Here is a 13,662-nt window from a genome sequence, read left to right as displayed (position 1 = left end):
GAAATTTACCTCGAAAGATTATTATTTCCAATCAGATCACTCGAAAATATTAGTATAATATATATTAAATCAAAAAGAATATAGATTTTATATATAATACTAAAGGGATAAAGCAAACTAATGAATAAATAATGTAACAATACAAAAATAATACTATAATATACACTACTATATCATATATTATAGTTATTATAAATACTATAAGACTCAATAAATACAAAATGCTAGGTCCATGTAATGACTTGGAAAATGAAATAATGAATATGGAATGATAGCATTGGTTGAAATAACATTGGAATGTTTAGTGTTAAACTATTCTTACAATTATATTTCATAGGAATATATCTCCACAAAGATACATTATTTCTGTGTATTTCTATATTAATGTTATAATTAATAATATTATTATTATTATTAATAATAATGATTCGTAATGATTCATAATTCTTCCTTTGATTATTATGCATGGTTATATTCATCAGAGAATACCAGCAAGAAGAACTGCTTTACTCACTTTCCAGTTGAAACTAAATGACAAGTCCTTTACAAGATAGCAAAATAGGCAAATGTGTATTTGTGTAACAAGCGACCATTGCTTTGAAAGTCATCTTATTCTAAAAGGAGACACTATGACAAGTTGTCTGGATGTGTTTGAGGGTGTGTGCGTCCAGGCATGATAGGCATCATCCCCTTTATTAAGATCACTTTCCATAGAGCTGCCACCGTGTGTTCACACCCCAAAATAGCAGCAGGCCAAGGCAGCGTGGCATGTGGCAGTCACGGTGCAGTAATACTCTGGCTGGTTTTAGACTATGAGCACAGTGGCGTCGTCATAACAGCCTCACACACACCGAGCCTGCGGTATGCTGCTCTCTGGAACCTTCCGGGAGCGTATATAACGGTGGTCTCAGAGGAAGGGACACACAGCAACAAACCCAACTAGAAGTGAACACGGGAGCCTTACGTCTGAAAAGGATTTTCCAACAACACGTCTGCTTTTTTCGTTTTTTTGAACCCTGAAACTCGTTACAGGATGCTCTGCCCCAGCGTGTTCCAGCCCTCCCAGGTCAACATGGGCCTCATGCCCATCATGGACCTGCACTGGCCCATCCGCAGCCTGTGGCCCGAGACCAGGCCCATCTTCTACCAGATGGAGCAGGACATGATCCGCCACATGCAGGAGATGAGGCACAACATTGAGTTTATGGATCGCCTCCACCAGAAGATCTTCGAGGAGATCGAACAGTCCCACTCCTCCTTGGGCTCCTCTTCATCCTCGTCCGTCTACAAGCCCATCGCCTTCCAGGTTGGGAAGGACAGCGGTAACTTTGCCCTAAGCCTGGACACCAAGGACTTCTCCCCGGAGGAGCTGTCCGTCAAGCAGGTGGGCCGCAAGCTGCGGGTCAGCGGCAAGACTGAGCGGAAGCAGGACGACGGCAAGGGCTCCTTCTCCTACCGGTGCCAGGAGTTCAGGCAGGAGTTTGATGTGCCAGAGGGGGTGGACCCCGACAACATCACCTGCTCCCTGGCGGCGGGACAGCTGCAGATCCATGCCCCCCGCGAGAGTATTTGTGACGGGAAGGAAAGAGTAGTGCCCATCCAGTTCACCCCGGCCATCACCTCCTCACAGAGCGACGAGGGAGCCGCCAGCCCCAGCCCAGCCTCCACAGAGACCTCAGCCAAGGCGGACTGAAAACGGACCCTGAACCCCTTTTTGTCTTTGTCGATGTTTTAGTCTGTTGTCATCATAACCTAGCTGGCTCTGGAAATGATTCCACTCCATAAACCCCTTGGTATGGTTTGGTAATAAATAGACATTGAAACCGCGTCCATCTAACTCTTTAACGGTCTGTTTTTCCTTCTGTCGAGGCCAAAAGATGTTCAGACCTATTTCCTCTAACTGTAACTCTAAAATCAAGCATGGCAATGGCAGAGTTAGGTGGGAAATACCTTTTGGGTCCACAAATACTATCCTTTACTATAATATTATATATTTACAAACTGAATGAAAAACTGAATTAAAGTATAAACTGAACGATATGAACAAGTGAGAAAACATTTCCTTCCACATTTATTTTGGATAATAAACCTTTTTTTGTTAATGACCTTGCACTTTGTTTTATTTGTGTTAGTCTATAGTTATGGTTTGGGCTTGTTTTTTAAACATGGTTTCACTTCAACTGGTGGTACTGCAGTGGATATAATAAGTAACTTACATATCAACATCAAAGGCCATGACACATTCAGAGGCTAAGCGTCTCATTGCAATGCGCCCAAAACAGCAAAACAAAGCAAGGAAGGAACAATGTAGGAGACCTCCATCATTTCCAGCAGAAAACACTTGCACATCCATGCTATCCTAACTCTAACTCAACACCCTTGCTATCATTATGGTATTATCTCATTTTGAGTTTATGTTCAAGTAAGGTTCTGAGAGGTAGAAGCATAAGGGCTATATTCATGCGCATGGCCACCATCTAGTGTTGACCAGGATAACTTCAGCCATTACATCAAACCTGAAACAGTTTCATACACCTCTAACAGACTGCGCCTCAAAATGCATGCTTCACTGTTTGAAGTGGATCAAACAGTGGTCCAAACCACAGGTGTGGACCAGTGGTTCTTTCATAATGCAAGTATTGTAGGCTACATGCATAGACAAACTAAGTTTTGACCTTGCCTCAGGCTAACATGTATAGATTGTTTAGGGATTATAGCCTATAATATTGGCCTATCCCCTGATTGTCCGAGTCAAAGCAAGCAACCGACTTTACGTTATATCCAATGCAGCTGGATTTCGTTGCTGCAAAGCAATACAGCACAGCAGAGGAACCACGGGAAAATCCAATTTTATCACTGAGAAAATCCAGTTATTCAATTTAATTTACTGAACACCTGGCATGGCTCCGGCGCCATGGATCCAAGGAGGGCAACACGGGACAGATTAAAACCTAGTCGTAAAACCTTCATCTTCTTCTGCCTGAGATCGGCTGATGTGTTTGGCCTGGGGAGGATTGTTTCCCCACCTGTCTCTCTGCCGGACTCGCCCAGAGCATCCGCCAGCAGGCTGGAGCGTATCCATGGCAACCCACTGTGACCTCATCGTCCAGACTTATTGATCCAACAACAGCAAGCAACGGTCGGCCGGGAGCCAGGGGCTGAACACGTGTACTGTAGACCCAAAAACACACATGTTGTGTAACATGAAGTAGACATGTGTCCATGACAGTAGTCCTACAGGGGGCGATGTAGTGCCAAAATCAACCTTGAGGGGTCGTTGATGGAAACAAAAAAAAAGGTTGAGGGTCCCTGTGAGAGACTACAGTCTTACTAGGTCGAAGTTAGGCCCTATAATATGTGTTTAAAAGTCAGCAGCTCCAGTGTATTTTTAAGTTTAAAAGATCAGTGAGTGAGCACTGATGTAAGATGAGCACTGTTGGCATCGTGCTTGCAGAGGGGGTGTTGAGGCTCGGCTGCTGGCAGTCGGCCTGCTTTCCGTCCTCCTTCACCTTCCGGTTCACCTTCAGTACCGAGGGGCTCTCGGTGCGGCGGCGCGCACCTCCTCGGGAGATATATACGTCAACGTCACGGTCCGCCGCACCCGATAGCGATTATACATTGAGCCGTGGAGGATTTGGCAGCTTGTTGGAAACGACTCGGGTCTAACCGCTGTCATAAATCCAATTAATGGCCCATTTAATAAATAAGAGGCCCGTCTAGCAGAAGTGCACGACAGTGTGGATCTCGAAGGCCGTACTCCATCTAACATCTCGACATGCTTCGGCAGTGATGGAAAACGCGTTTGCCACAATTGGCAAGCTAAAGTGTTTGGACTCAAACTCGACCTACTTGCTCAACTTTGTTACTCAATGTTCAATGTCAACTATTTTAGAAGGATAGTAGCAAGAGTTCAAAGTGCAGGCTGTGTGGCAACCCACTGAGGTCACCATGGGTTGCAGACCAGACAGATCATCCACTAAAAGCAGGGCCTGCTTTTATCAAAGCAGAGAAGTAACCTGTCAAGTAGAGTCATTCCTGTCAACATTGTATCCCATTCAATCAGGTGGAAAGAGATGAGCAAAGTTTAGGCTGCTTTGGCTCAAATACAGTAAAATTAATTTGACACAAATTTGATCTGAAAGGCATGACACTGTGCTGGTCCATTGTAATGGTTCCCCTTGTTTTCGCTGATCACCACGACAGGCTTAGGTCTGCATCGTGGGGGGGAGGGCCTCTATATGTAATCCGCTGGCCTCACCTAGTGGGATGAGCCTGTCAGCGGGATATATATAAATATGACGTTATATCTTAAGATCACTAGGTGGCGCCAAAGACTGCCCACTATCACGAGGGGGGCCGAACATGCTTATAAAACGCGTCATAATTCTGACCCCCATGCAATCTCCTCTAAACCAAATAGTTACCCAACGCAAATCAACCCCTTCAACCCCCGCGTTATGTAGGCCTATCGTAAAGTACTTTAGGATAGATTAACATAATTCATAGCATGATTCCCCTAATTCGGATAGAAACGATGCGATTGGCCCGAAAGCCTTTGGTAGACTCCAATGGCTGAATCTCCTCCCTCGATTCCCATCCGGCGGAGTGGTGGGAACTGAGTACGGGACAGACCAAAAAGCGCTATTTTTACAGCGCCGTGCTCCATCTGTAGAGAGTACTGCTCCCCCGGGACTGGCCGCCGGCAGCCACCCCTATGCCGCGGAATTTAACCCGGGACGGCTCCCCAGATGTGATGGAAAACATCTGGACAGCTGTCGTGTTCTAGGCCTACAACAAGGCCCAAGTGTTCATCTGCACTGGTGGTAGCCATGCTCTCCAATAGCTCTCCCACTACCAGCTAACCGCTAGTACCAGTGAGCCAACAGCACCAGAATCACATGACATCAATAAACAAATTAAAGACGCATTGTGCGGGCGTAATAAAAACACTCTTAGTCAGTTATTACTTATCATTGCTTATTTAATTTAAAAAAAGATTAATAGTAAATTTAATACATTGAGTTCCATTGAAACATGTCCATGTTCATCTCAGCGCAGGTAATTAGGCACACAACATGAATGAATACATCATTTCTATCCATCCTTCCATCATATACAGTAAACACACCAGAGAGCCAGAGCAGAAACGACCTCAGTGAAGACACAATGGAGACCGCGTCCACCACCACCCATCCTGTCCCCAGAAGGAAGACCAACAGAATCCCCACTCCCCTCCTTCCCCGCTTGTGTTTTCTGAGGCATTACAAAAACCACGTAAAAACATATATATATTTATATACTTAAACCATCATCGTTTAAGAGAGGGTACCCCGATAGACACTGATGGGTAGTGCTTTCCCCGCCCCACAGCAGGCACCGTATAGGAAAAAATACACCAGAAAGTGGTCCATACATTACCCTCCGCTGAAAACGACCGCGTGAAGATCATCATATTAAATATACTTCAAAACTATAAACGCACACTTACTCGCTGTTCATCGGTACGAAACTAAATAGGTAGCAACACCACGTTTGTACCAGGCTATAAGCATCGGCTAGTCACACTCAAAATCCTGACTTTTGTTCCTCCGTTTGCCGAGAAACACATTGCATTTATAAGGCCCATTAGCCAAGAGTGGGTCATGCACTACAATGGAAAAAAAACAACCCCCAATTGCAATGGCAACAACAATAGCAACTCCAACAGCACAGCAAGAAGAAACTAGGATGCTCTAGTGTAGAGTGTCCTCCCATGCCATGGCTGCAGCTAAAAGAGCTATATATGTACAGGTTGTGGTACAGCCAGGGACAGAACTATGTACACAGCACGATTCAATTCTACTGACAATTTCAGGTGTTTTTTTGGCTTTTTCCTCAAAGTTTTGGCTTGTTTTCCATGCTGTGTCACTGTGTAAGCGCAGTACTTCAGAATGTCATTTTTATTTCCCTTGAGAGACTTTTTGGTGGTAAAACCCAAAAATGTTTTGGGATCTGGGGAAATGTGATGTCACCTGCAAGAGTCTTGTCACTTTATACATTGATTTGGATTTGGGATGAGACAGATGTTGACGGAGGTGTGTTGTACTGGTCTATGCTGCTCTACTTGATTAGATGAGAGCATTGGATGAAAATGTAAATGCAGTTTTTTTATTTTTGCAACTGCACTTAACGCTAAGAAGCCTGGCATTGGTCAATGTGCTGTAAAGCAAATCAAAAAGAAAACCAATGTATTAAACGTGCAGCATATAATTATGCCCGTTTCATCTAATCTAACTTTTTGGCATCATTGTTAACATAAACAGTAACTCAATGCCTATATTGGGCTCTAGGTCAGCACTAGGTTCCTTGAATGTACAAAGAAATGTACACCAGATAAAAACACATCCATTGAATGGCACATAGGAGTTAAGGAATACAAAAGTCTTCTTTTTTTTTTGCTTGGCAAATCAAATTTGACAATAATTGGCATTTAAGGGGAATGGACAGTAGAAATTATCCGGGAAAACAATCAAATACCCCATCCAAATCTTCTTAATTTCTCTTTTCTTTTTCCCAGTCAAACCATAAAGAATATAAGTGCAAACAATAAGTCTATCAGAAAACCAATCTTAAATCCCAATTTGAAAAGCTCTTTGTAAATCTCTCTCATTCCTTCGTATGGTTGACTCGGTCAGATCACAGATAAGCCAAAGCCAGTCAGGGCTGTAGCGTGTCGCTTGAATCGTCACACAACAACCCCAGAGATATCTAAAGAATGGTACAAGATACACATATAATAATCAAAAATGACCATCTACAATACTTCCCCTTGACACCTTTTCGTGGCAGGCTACCCAGCAGAAGAGGGCTCTAAGAACCAGAAAAGCGGTGTCGTGATGAATATGATCAGGTGCCGAAAATAACGACGACGGCCATGAAAGAAACAAATTAAAAAAACGAAAACAAAATAATAATCACAATCAGATGAATAATTGCACAGTCATTTGGGAGTCGGGAGTTGAGGATGGGGGAGGGGTGGGGGTCTGGGGGAGAGGGCTTGGTCGGTTGATTTGGTTAGCCATCCTTAAGGGGAGGCTGGGCGCTGGGGGGGGGTGGGGGCTAGATGGGGGGTTCGGGGGTGGGGGGGGGGGAGGGGGGGAGCGCGAGGTGTTGTGGCGTGGTTACGCCGTCGAGGGCACGGACACCTCCAGCAGGCGGTTGTTCTTGCGCTTGCAGGACGCGCCGTTGCCGTTCTTCGGCGCACCCTGCACAAATTTGACGCACACCTTGTCCTGCTTGAACTGCACAAGGAACCTGCCGGGGGGAACACAGCGGGCCAATTGGTTAACGCCCGGCGTGGCCTGAGCCAATCACTGAACGACAAGGACGGCCACTTCTTTCTGTCCCTAAATAGTACAAGTGAAGACACAATTAGAACGACGTGGAACCACAAGAAGACATGTCCCTGGACACTCAATTTCGTACCAAATTCCTCAATTGGAATTTGGTCCAAGTATACAAATATGTGCAATTGACATACCCTTTTTTGGGCAGTTCATAATGAATTTGGGCGTGCATGTATATAGTGGGTTTGTATGGTTGCGCGTGTGTGTGTTAGGCACGCATGTGTGTTGAACGTGCAGGTGCGCGCGTGTGGGCAGGAGGCCTTACTCATCAGAGATGTCGATGTCCAGGCGATCGTGGTCTACGGCCGTGGCGCCCGTGCGATGCAGCTTGGTGATGATCTCTATCAGGTGCTCGCTGCTCAGCAGGAAGTCTCCTTTGGCAGCCCCGGCGGAACCCTGAACGGAAAAATAAAAATACTTAAACAGCCTGGCATCCCTTTGTTTGTAGATCAGTTGCCAACGACGTCTTTGTTGACATTTGCCACGACGCATTTCTCGGCAGGTCGGAAACGGATGACGTAGTATATGAATCTGGTGGAGGGATAATTATACTCTCCACAGGATAATGTGTGATGAGCTGCTGCGGAACCAGCCAATAAGAATCTCTCTGGTCACACCGGGGGGTCCCGCCCACCTCTTTGAGTTTGAGGGCGAAGAAGCCATCGTTCTGCGTGCTGACGGAGATGCTGGCGAGGTCGGGCAGCGCTACGCTGGCCTTCACCTGGCCCGTCTTCTGGTCCGCCAGCACAAAGTTGTTCTTGGTCAGCAGGAAGATGCGAGCGGCGCCCTGAGCAACCGCGACGACGAAAAAAAACAAAACGTGATTTCATTCTGCATTAAAGCCAACAAAAAGCTTTTCTCCACGACTCTGGGATTTCAGTTATAGGTGACATATTATACAACCAGGTGTGTGAGTGTGATTAGCCGTTGAAAATCGGCCTCTTCTGACATCCCGAGTGGGCGTGTCCACCTAGACGTGTGACGGATAGATGAGCAACGTTTGCTGCAGTCCACTGGGCAGGCTGGTGGACTGATCTATCCGACGGCTTGTAATGGCTAATCACACTCACACAATCTATAATTCATGAAACTAATCCAGTGTTAATTCTGCTCGAAAAACAAGAGCACCTGTGACGATGAGTCAGCCACAGACTTTTTAAATAAACTTCACAAAAAGGTTAAAAACCGTCCGAAATGGTTTCAGGTGAGGCATCTCGTCCTCTTTCTCCAACCGTGTTCCGGAGGGAACCCGCGCTGGTGTGTGTGCCAGTGGTGCTGGGTCTACCTTGCCGTTGGCCCGGTTGATCTTGTTGACCACGTCGGCCAGCAGGACCTTCTCGTCCATGGCGCTGCTCAGCTTCTGGTACTTGGGGTTCTTGCCGATCTCCAGGTAGTCCCCTCTGAAAGGCTGCCCCACGCTGAGGGGAAGACGCAGAACACCGTTGAGCACTCAGTGGGCACCAGTACACTCTGGGAACCACGGAGGTTCTGTGGTGAGAGTGCCAGGGACTTCACATGCTCTGAGATACCGTTGAGGGTTATAAAGAGAGCCATAGCAGAAAATGTCCAGTATTTTTTTAAATAAGCAACCGCAAAAAAAGGTTCCCTCCAGCTCTACTCCCACCCTAGGTTTCGCCGCCATTGCTCGGAGATGTATTCACGCTGTGATTCATTCATCTGTGATTGACTGAAGGTGGATTTCCCAAACCAATCAGTGAGAAGCCCTGGTCCGAAATGAGCCAGGGTCGGTCTTAATTAAACAGAGTTATGCTCGGACAACCAGAACAGATATTCTCACAGTGCATTTCCTTAACTAATAGCTGACAGATGGCTAGGACATTTCTAATAAGCTACGCTCAAATGATAGCTCTTAAATCTGACTACAGCACCTTGTATTTCAGAATAAAAACAGCCTTGTTATAATTATTAAGAAGTGTTTCTTCTGATAAAAAAACAACAACAAGATAGTAACAGTAACTAGATAATGGGTGATTTTGTGACAGGTGATCCTGTTGAGTTTCCGGAGCGTTCCTCTCTCATCCTTTGTCGGTAACGATCTAGGGGTTAGCGGGTGTGGCTGAGGGGGGCTGGGCAGGGGGGCTGTACCTGCTAGGGTACAGAGCCTTCTTATCCTTGAAGATCTCGCTGGCCTGCAGCTTCTCCTCGAACACCGCCTTCCTCTCGTCCGTGAACCGGCTCCTGTACTTCTTGCACTACACACACACACACACACACATACACACACAGTAACCATTTAGACTAGTTGTTCTACATGTCGCCTCAGCTGCTTCTATTCATATACATATCTATATTTCACCATGGGACTTGCCCTGATCTGATGCATAGAGCAAGCTGTGCAGCATCGCGAACCCTCAAGACATGATTCTCCTTGACTGGCAGCATTGTCACTCACAGAAATGTAGAGCCAGGTCCGATATGACTCTGGTGAATCGGGTTTATTCATATATTTTCATCCATGTGTTTATTCAGCCCGCAATAGATATATATATATATATATATATATATATATATATATATATATATATATATATATATATATATATATATATATATATATATATATATATATATATATATATATATATCTCTTTTTGGTAGACAGCTGGGGAATTGTATCAAATCACATTTTTACATCCCGTTTCTTCCGCCGCGTGGCTATTCCTCTCGATGTACTATTGCCAGCGTAAAGGGCTGCGATTGGTCGGGGCTCGCGTGTCAATCAAGACAGAGTTAACCGACCCCGTGTCCAAGATGCTCTGTGTGGACGGGCTTGCTTCGTGAGCCTACGTGACGCCCGGCCCAAAAGACAGGCGGCGCGGCACGGCGCGTGTCTGCGGGCGTTCCACCCACCCTCCAGTGGTGGAAGATGCCGCGCAGCTCCGTGTGGGCCGTGTCCAGGAAGCGGTAGGGCCGGGTGGGCCAGCTCCCGCCGATGGGCGACATGGAGGGCATGTCGCGCTTCAGGCCCAGGAAGTACTTCTGCATCTGGACACACGAGGAAAGGGAAGGCGGGCCGTCGTGAGCACAGGCTTCTGACTGGATCAGGTCTACGTATTGGGACGTCAAAGTGGAATACGCCTGGTTCTGGCTTTGTAGTTATTAGTTATTGGTCATGAAACACTGTTTTATGAAAGCCTACTACGTACGATTCTCTGGATGATGAAGCTGTAAATCTTTCGGCCCGCGTTGGCCCGGAAGAACTTCCTGTATTCCCGGCGGACCTGGAGCCAAGATACAAAACACACAGCCGTCAAATACCTCAGAGGAAAAGAAACACGGCACGGACCCACAGAGTGACGGGTTGACAGTGGTGTGTGACAGCAAAATATATCCACACATACACACTCCCAACGACAGACAAGACGTTTGGTTAGACACAGAGTACACATGTCTACAGTCGGGGAGCGAGTGCTAAAACAGTGAACACAAAGGTGACAGGGTTAGTCGGAATGAGTGACCATAAGCTAAGCCAACAGCACTGTGTCAGCACAAAAAGAAAAAGAAAAACATGAGCAACAACATTTAGCATAATAAAATGTTAATTCACAATTAACATGCAGAGGAGACAGGTTGCATTCCAATAGAATGAGACCCGACAGACAGACCAGAATTGCAGTAGCAACACCATCATTTGTGCCAGGCTACAAGCATCGGCTAGTCACACTCAAAACGCTGACTTCTGTTCCTCCGTTTGTCTCATCCCGAGCACCCGTCACTCACTCACCAGCCTGACCTGAGGAGAAGGGGTGGTGTGTGCGTCTGTGTGCGTGCATGCGTGCGTGTGGGAGTTGAGTCCATGGGTGCGTGCATGTGACACGTCTAGCTTGTCAAACCTGGGAATATGACCGATATATTAAGCAGCAACTTACTGACTTACTATGCCGGCTATTGAAATGCAAAGTTATGACACATGCAGAGAGAATGGAAACACTGTGGGTTAGTGGGGATAGTGGGTGGGAAGGGTGTGGAAGGGTTATGGTCTGGTGGCAAACCCCCAGACTGGCCCTGCCTGGGGGGGCCGCTGGGTACCTTGAGTCCCAGCCAGTAGGCCCAGATGACCGCCACGGCGTGCCTACGCCTCGCCTCCTTCTTCAGCCTCTTCAGCTCCCTACGCGCCTGTGGGAGGACGGTCGAGAGACACAGAGAGAGAGAGAGAGAGGGAGAGAGGGGGCGAGAGAGAGGACGAGATACATGAAGCAGCACTCTGGGTGGGGAGGGAGGGAGGAGGAGGAGGAGGAGGCTGAGGCGCTGTCTTGTTTGATCAGTTCACACGTCAAAACACTGCACACTCGCACACACACACGGAGACGCACACACACACGGAGATGCGCACGCCACATGACAGCCTCGGTGCGATCTGACTGGCAACAGGAAAAAGCGCTGTGGCAAAATGTAAAGGGGTTAGTAGCACTCCGTCAAGTGATGTCGACGAGTGTAACACATGGGAGCGTGAGACGTGGACGACCTTTTCCGGGGACGGTGGGGGACACGGGGAAAACAGGGCAGGTGTTAAATGGGTGTCAAGCAGCGGGGATCCAAACGTCCACACGCTAAGAAAGGATATCAAAACGGACACCCTCGACACTTCAATTCAGCGGGCAACAATTCAGCATGCAGTCTCGCCAAGACGTCGTGCAGAGATGTGTGAGAGATAGAGAGAGGGAGAGATAGAGGGTGAGAGATGGAGAGAGGGAGAGATAGAGGGTGAGAGATAGAGAGAGGGTGAGAGATGGAGAGAGGGAGAGATAGAGGGTGAGAGATAGAGAGAGGGAGAGGGAGAGATAGAGAGAGGGTGAGAGAGAGAGAGAGGGAGAGAGAGAGATAGAGAGAGGGTGAGAGATAGAGAGGGAGAGAGAGAGATAGAGAGAGGGTGAGAGAGGGAGAGAGAGAGAGGGTGAGAGATAGAGAGAGGGAGAGAGAGAGAGATAGAGAGAGGGTGAGAGATAGAGGGAGAGGGAGAGAGCATGCACAGGTCAGCGACTGAGTGAAGAACACACCAAACGTTGACTTCCCCCGCCCTGCCCCCCCCCCCCCCCCCCCCTACACACACACACACACAACACCAGCGTCCGTGGTTTATGTCCGTGCGTGTGTGTCTGACTCTGGCGGGCCGCACGTACGCGGCGAGCGCGTCTTCAGCCCCCCCCCCCCCCCCCCCCCCCCCCCGGCCGGCCGCCTGCCTCAGACACACGGCCCCACAGGGCCTGTAATCCACCGGCTGCATGGCAAAGAGGCTTAAGGTCTTTCCTGTGCTGCAGACCTCCATCCCTCCCTTCCATTAGCCCATCAGAACTAACAGTGTCTGGAAGGGACTGGGCGGACTGGTTTGGAGGAGGTGGTGGTGGTGGTGGTGGTGGTGGTGGTGGTGGTGGGGGGGGGGGGGAGGGGCTGGGTCTGGTGGGGTTAAGCATAAGCGCTTTGCGAGGGTCGCCACCATAATCATGCGATGAGCGCAGTGGCATCATGTGGGGTTGTGTGTGTGTGTGTGTGTGTGTGTGTGTGTGTGTGTGTGTGTGTGTGTGTGTGTGTGTGTGTGTGTGTGTGTGTGTGCGTGCGTGCGTGTGGACGGTGCGCGGAGTGACACACGGAGGCCCCGTGCATTACGGATGAAAACGGTCAGAGTGGATTGAAGCAGAAAAGACGTGCGACGATGGGATTGGTCGGTTGACGGGCGACCTGCGGTTGACGGGCGGGATGGGGGGGGGGGGGAGGGGAGGGGCGGTTGTTGGTTCCGGCGTGGCAAACAGACAGAACAATTTTAAAAAGGCGGGGAAAAAAAAAAGAACGCAGACGGGGTGGGTGGGAGGGAGGGAGGGAGGGAGGGAGGGAGGGAGGGAGGGAGGGTTGGGGGTCACAGCCTAGGTGAAGTACCTTGGTGCCCTGCCAGCCGGCCCAAATGACCGACACGGCGTGCTTATTCCTGGCCTCCTCCTTCAGCCGACGCAGCTCTCGTCGGCCTGGTGGTGGTGGTGGTGGGAGGGGGGGGTAGGGGGATGGGGGGGAGGGGGGGAGGGGTGATGGTGATGGAGCAGGAGGATGGGGAGGAGTTACATTTCGGTAAGTTAGTAGTAGTGAGTCGATGGCCAGTGGTACTGATGTGACTGGGGGGGGGTGCGGTTGTGTCGTTTAGGGGTCTCACTGGATCGTTAATGGTGGCTGTTATCGGGCAGAGATAGAAGACGATAAATAAAAAGGTGTAGGTGGATATACACCCAGACTATTGCATTGCCATTCAGGCTGCCCAGGTTTTGCATGT

At 48.3% G+C, this 13,662-nt stretch overlaps 2 protein-coding genes across 4 annotated transcripts in view; one reads left to right on the top strand and one right to left on the bottom strand.

The window, feature by feature from the left end:
- Window positions 1-844: 844 nt before the first annotated feature.
- hspb9l (heat shock protein, alpha-crystallin-related, b9-like) lies at window positions 845-2,102 on the top strand. Its single transcript, XM_084478824.1, has one exon. It carries the CDS (start codon window positions 1,034-1,036, stop codon window positions 1,691-1,693), a length of 660 nt encoding a protein of 219 aa, XP_084334950.1. The 5' UTR covers window positions 845-1,033; the 3' UTR covers window positions 1,694-2,102.
- A 2,858-nt stretch (window positions 2,103-4,960) lies between these two features.
- The window catches only part of myo1b (myosin IB), a 55,825-nt gene continuing 47,123 nt past the window's right edge, over window positions 4,961-13,662 (bottom strand). Inside the window, exons 24-32 of one of the 3 annotated variants that reach the window (XM_084478611.1) lie at window positions 13,278-13,363; window positions 11,436-11,522; window positions 10,553-10,627; window positions 10,257-10,391; window positions 9,492-9,598; window positions 8,671-8,803; window positions 8,020-8,172; window positions 7,651-7,781; window positions 4,961-7,293 (exon numbers count right to left, since the gene is read on the bottom strand). In XM_084478611.1, coding sequence (XP_084334737.1) covers window positions 7,161-7,293; window positions 7,651-7,781; window positions 8,020-8,172; window positions 8,671-8,803; window positions 9,492-9,598; window positions 10,257-10,391; window positions 10,553-10,627; window positions 11,436-11,522; window positions 13,278-13,363 — 1,040 coding nt within the window. In that variant the 3' untranslated portion in view covers window positions 4,961-7,160. The remainder of the gene's footprint in view (window positions 7,294-7,650; window positions 7,782-8,019; window positions 8,173-8,670; window positions 8,804-9,491; window positions 9,599-10,256; window positions 10,392-10,552; window positions 10,628-11,435; window positions 11,523-13,277; window positions 13,364-13,662) is intronic. The other 2 variants (XM_084478609.1, XM_084478610.1) reach the window with 2 other exon arrangements.

This window comes from Micromesistius poutassou (genome assembly GCF_964030765.1).
Source record: "Micromesistius poutassou genome assembly, chromosome: 14".
In the NCBI taxonomy this organism is placed as follows: domain Eukaryota; kingdom Metazoa; phylum Chordata; class Actinopteri; order Gadiformes; family Gadidae; genus Micromesistius; species Micromesistius poutassou.
The sequence above is the reverse complement of the archived record's forward strand: the minus strand, read 5'-3'. Positions and strand labels throughout refer to the sequence as shown.

Excerpts from the sequence above, each read along its gene's own strand:
- hspb9l (XM_084478824.1), top strand. The coding sequence starts at position 1,034 with ATGCTCTGCCCCAGCGTGTTCCAGCCCTCCCAGGTCAACATGGGCCTC.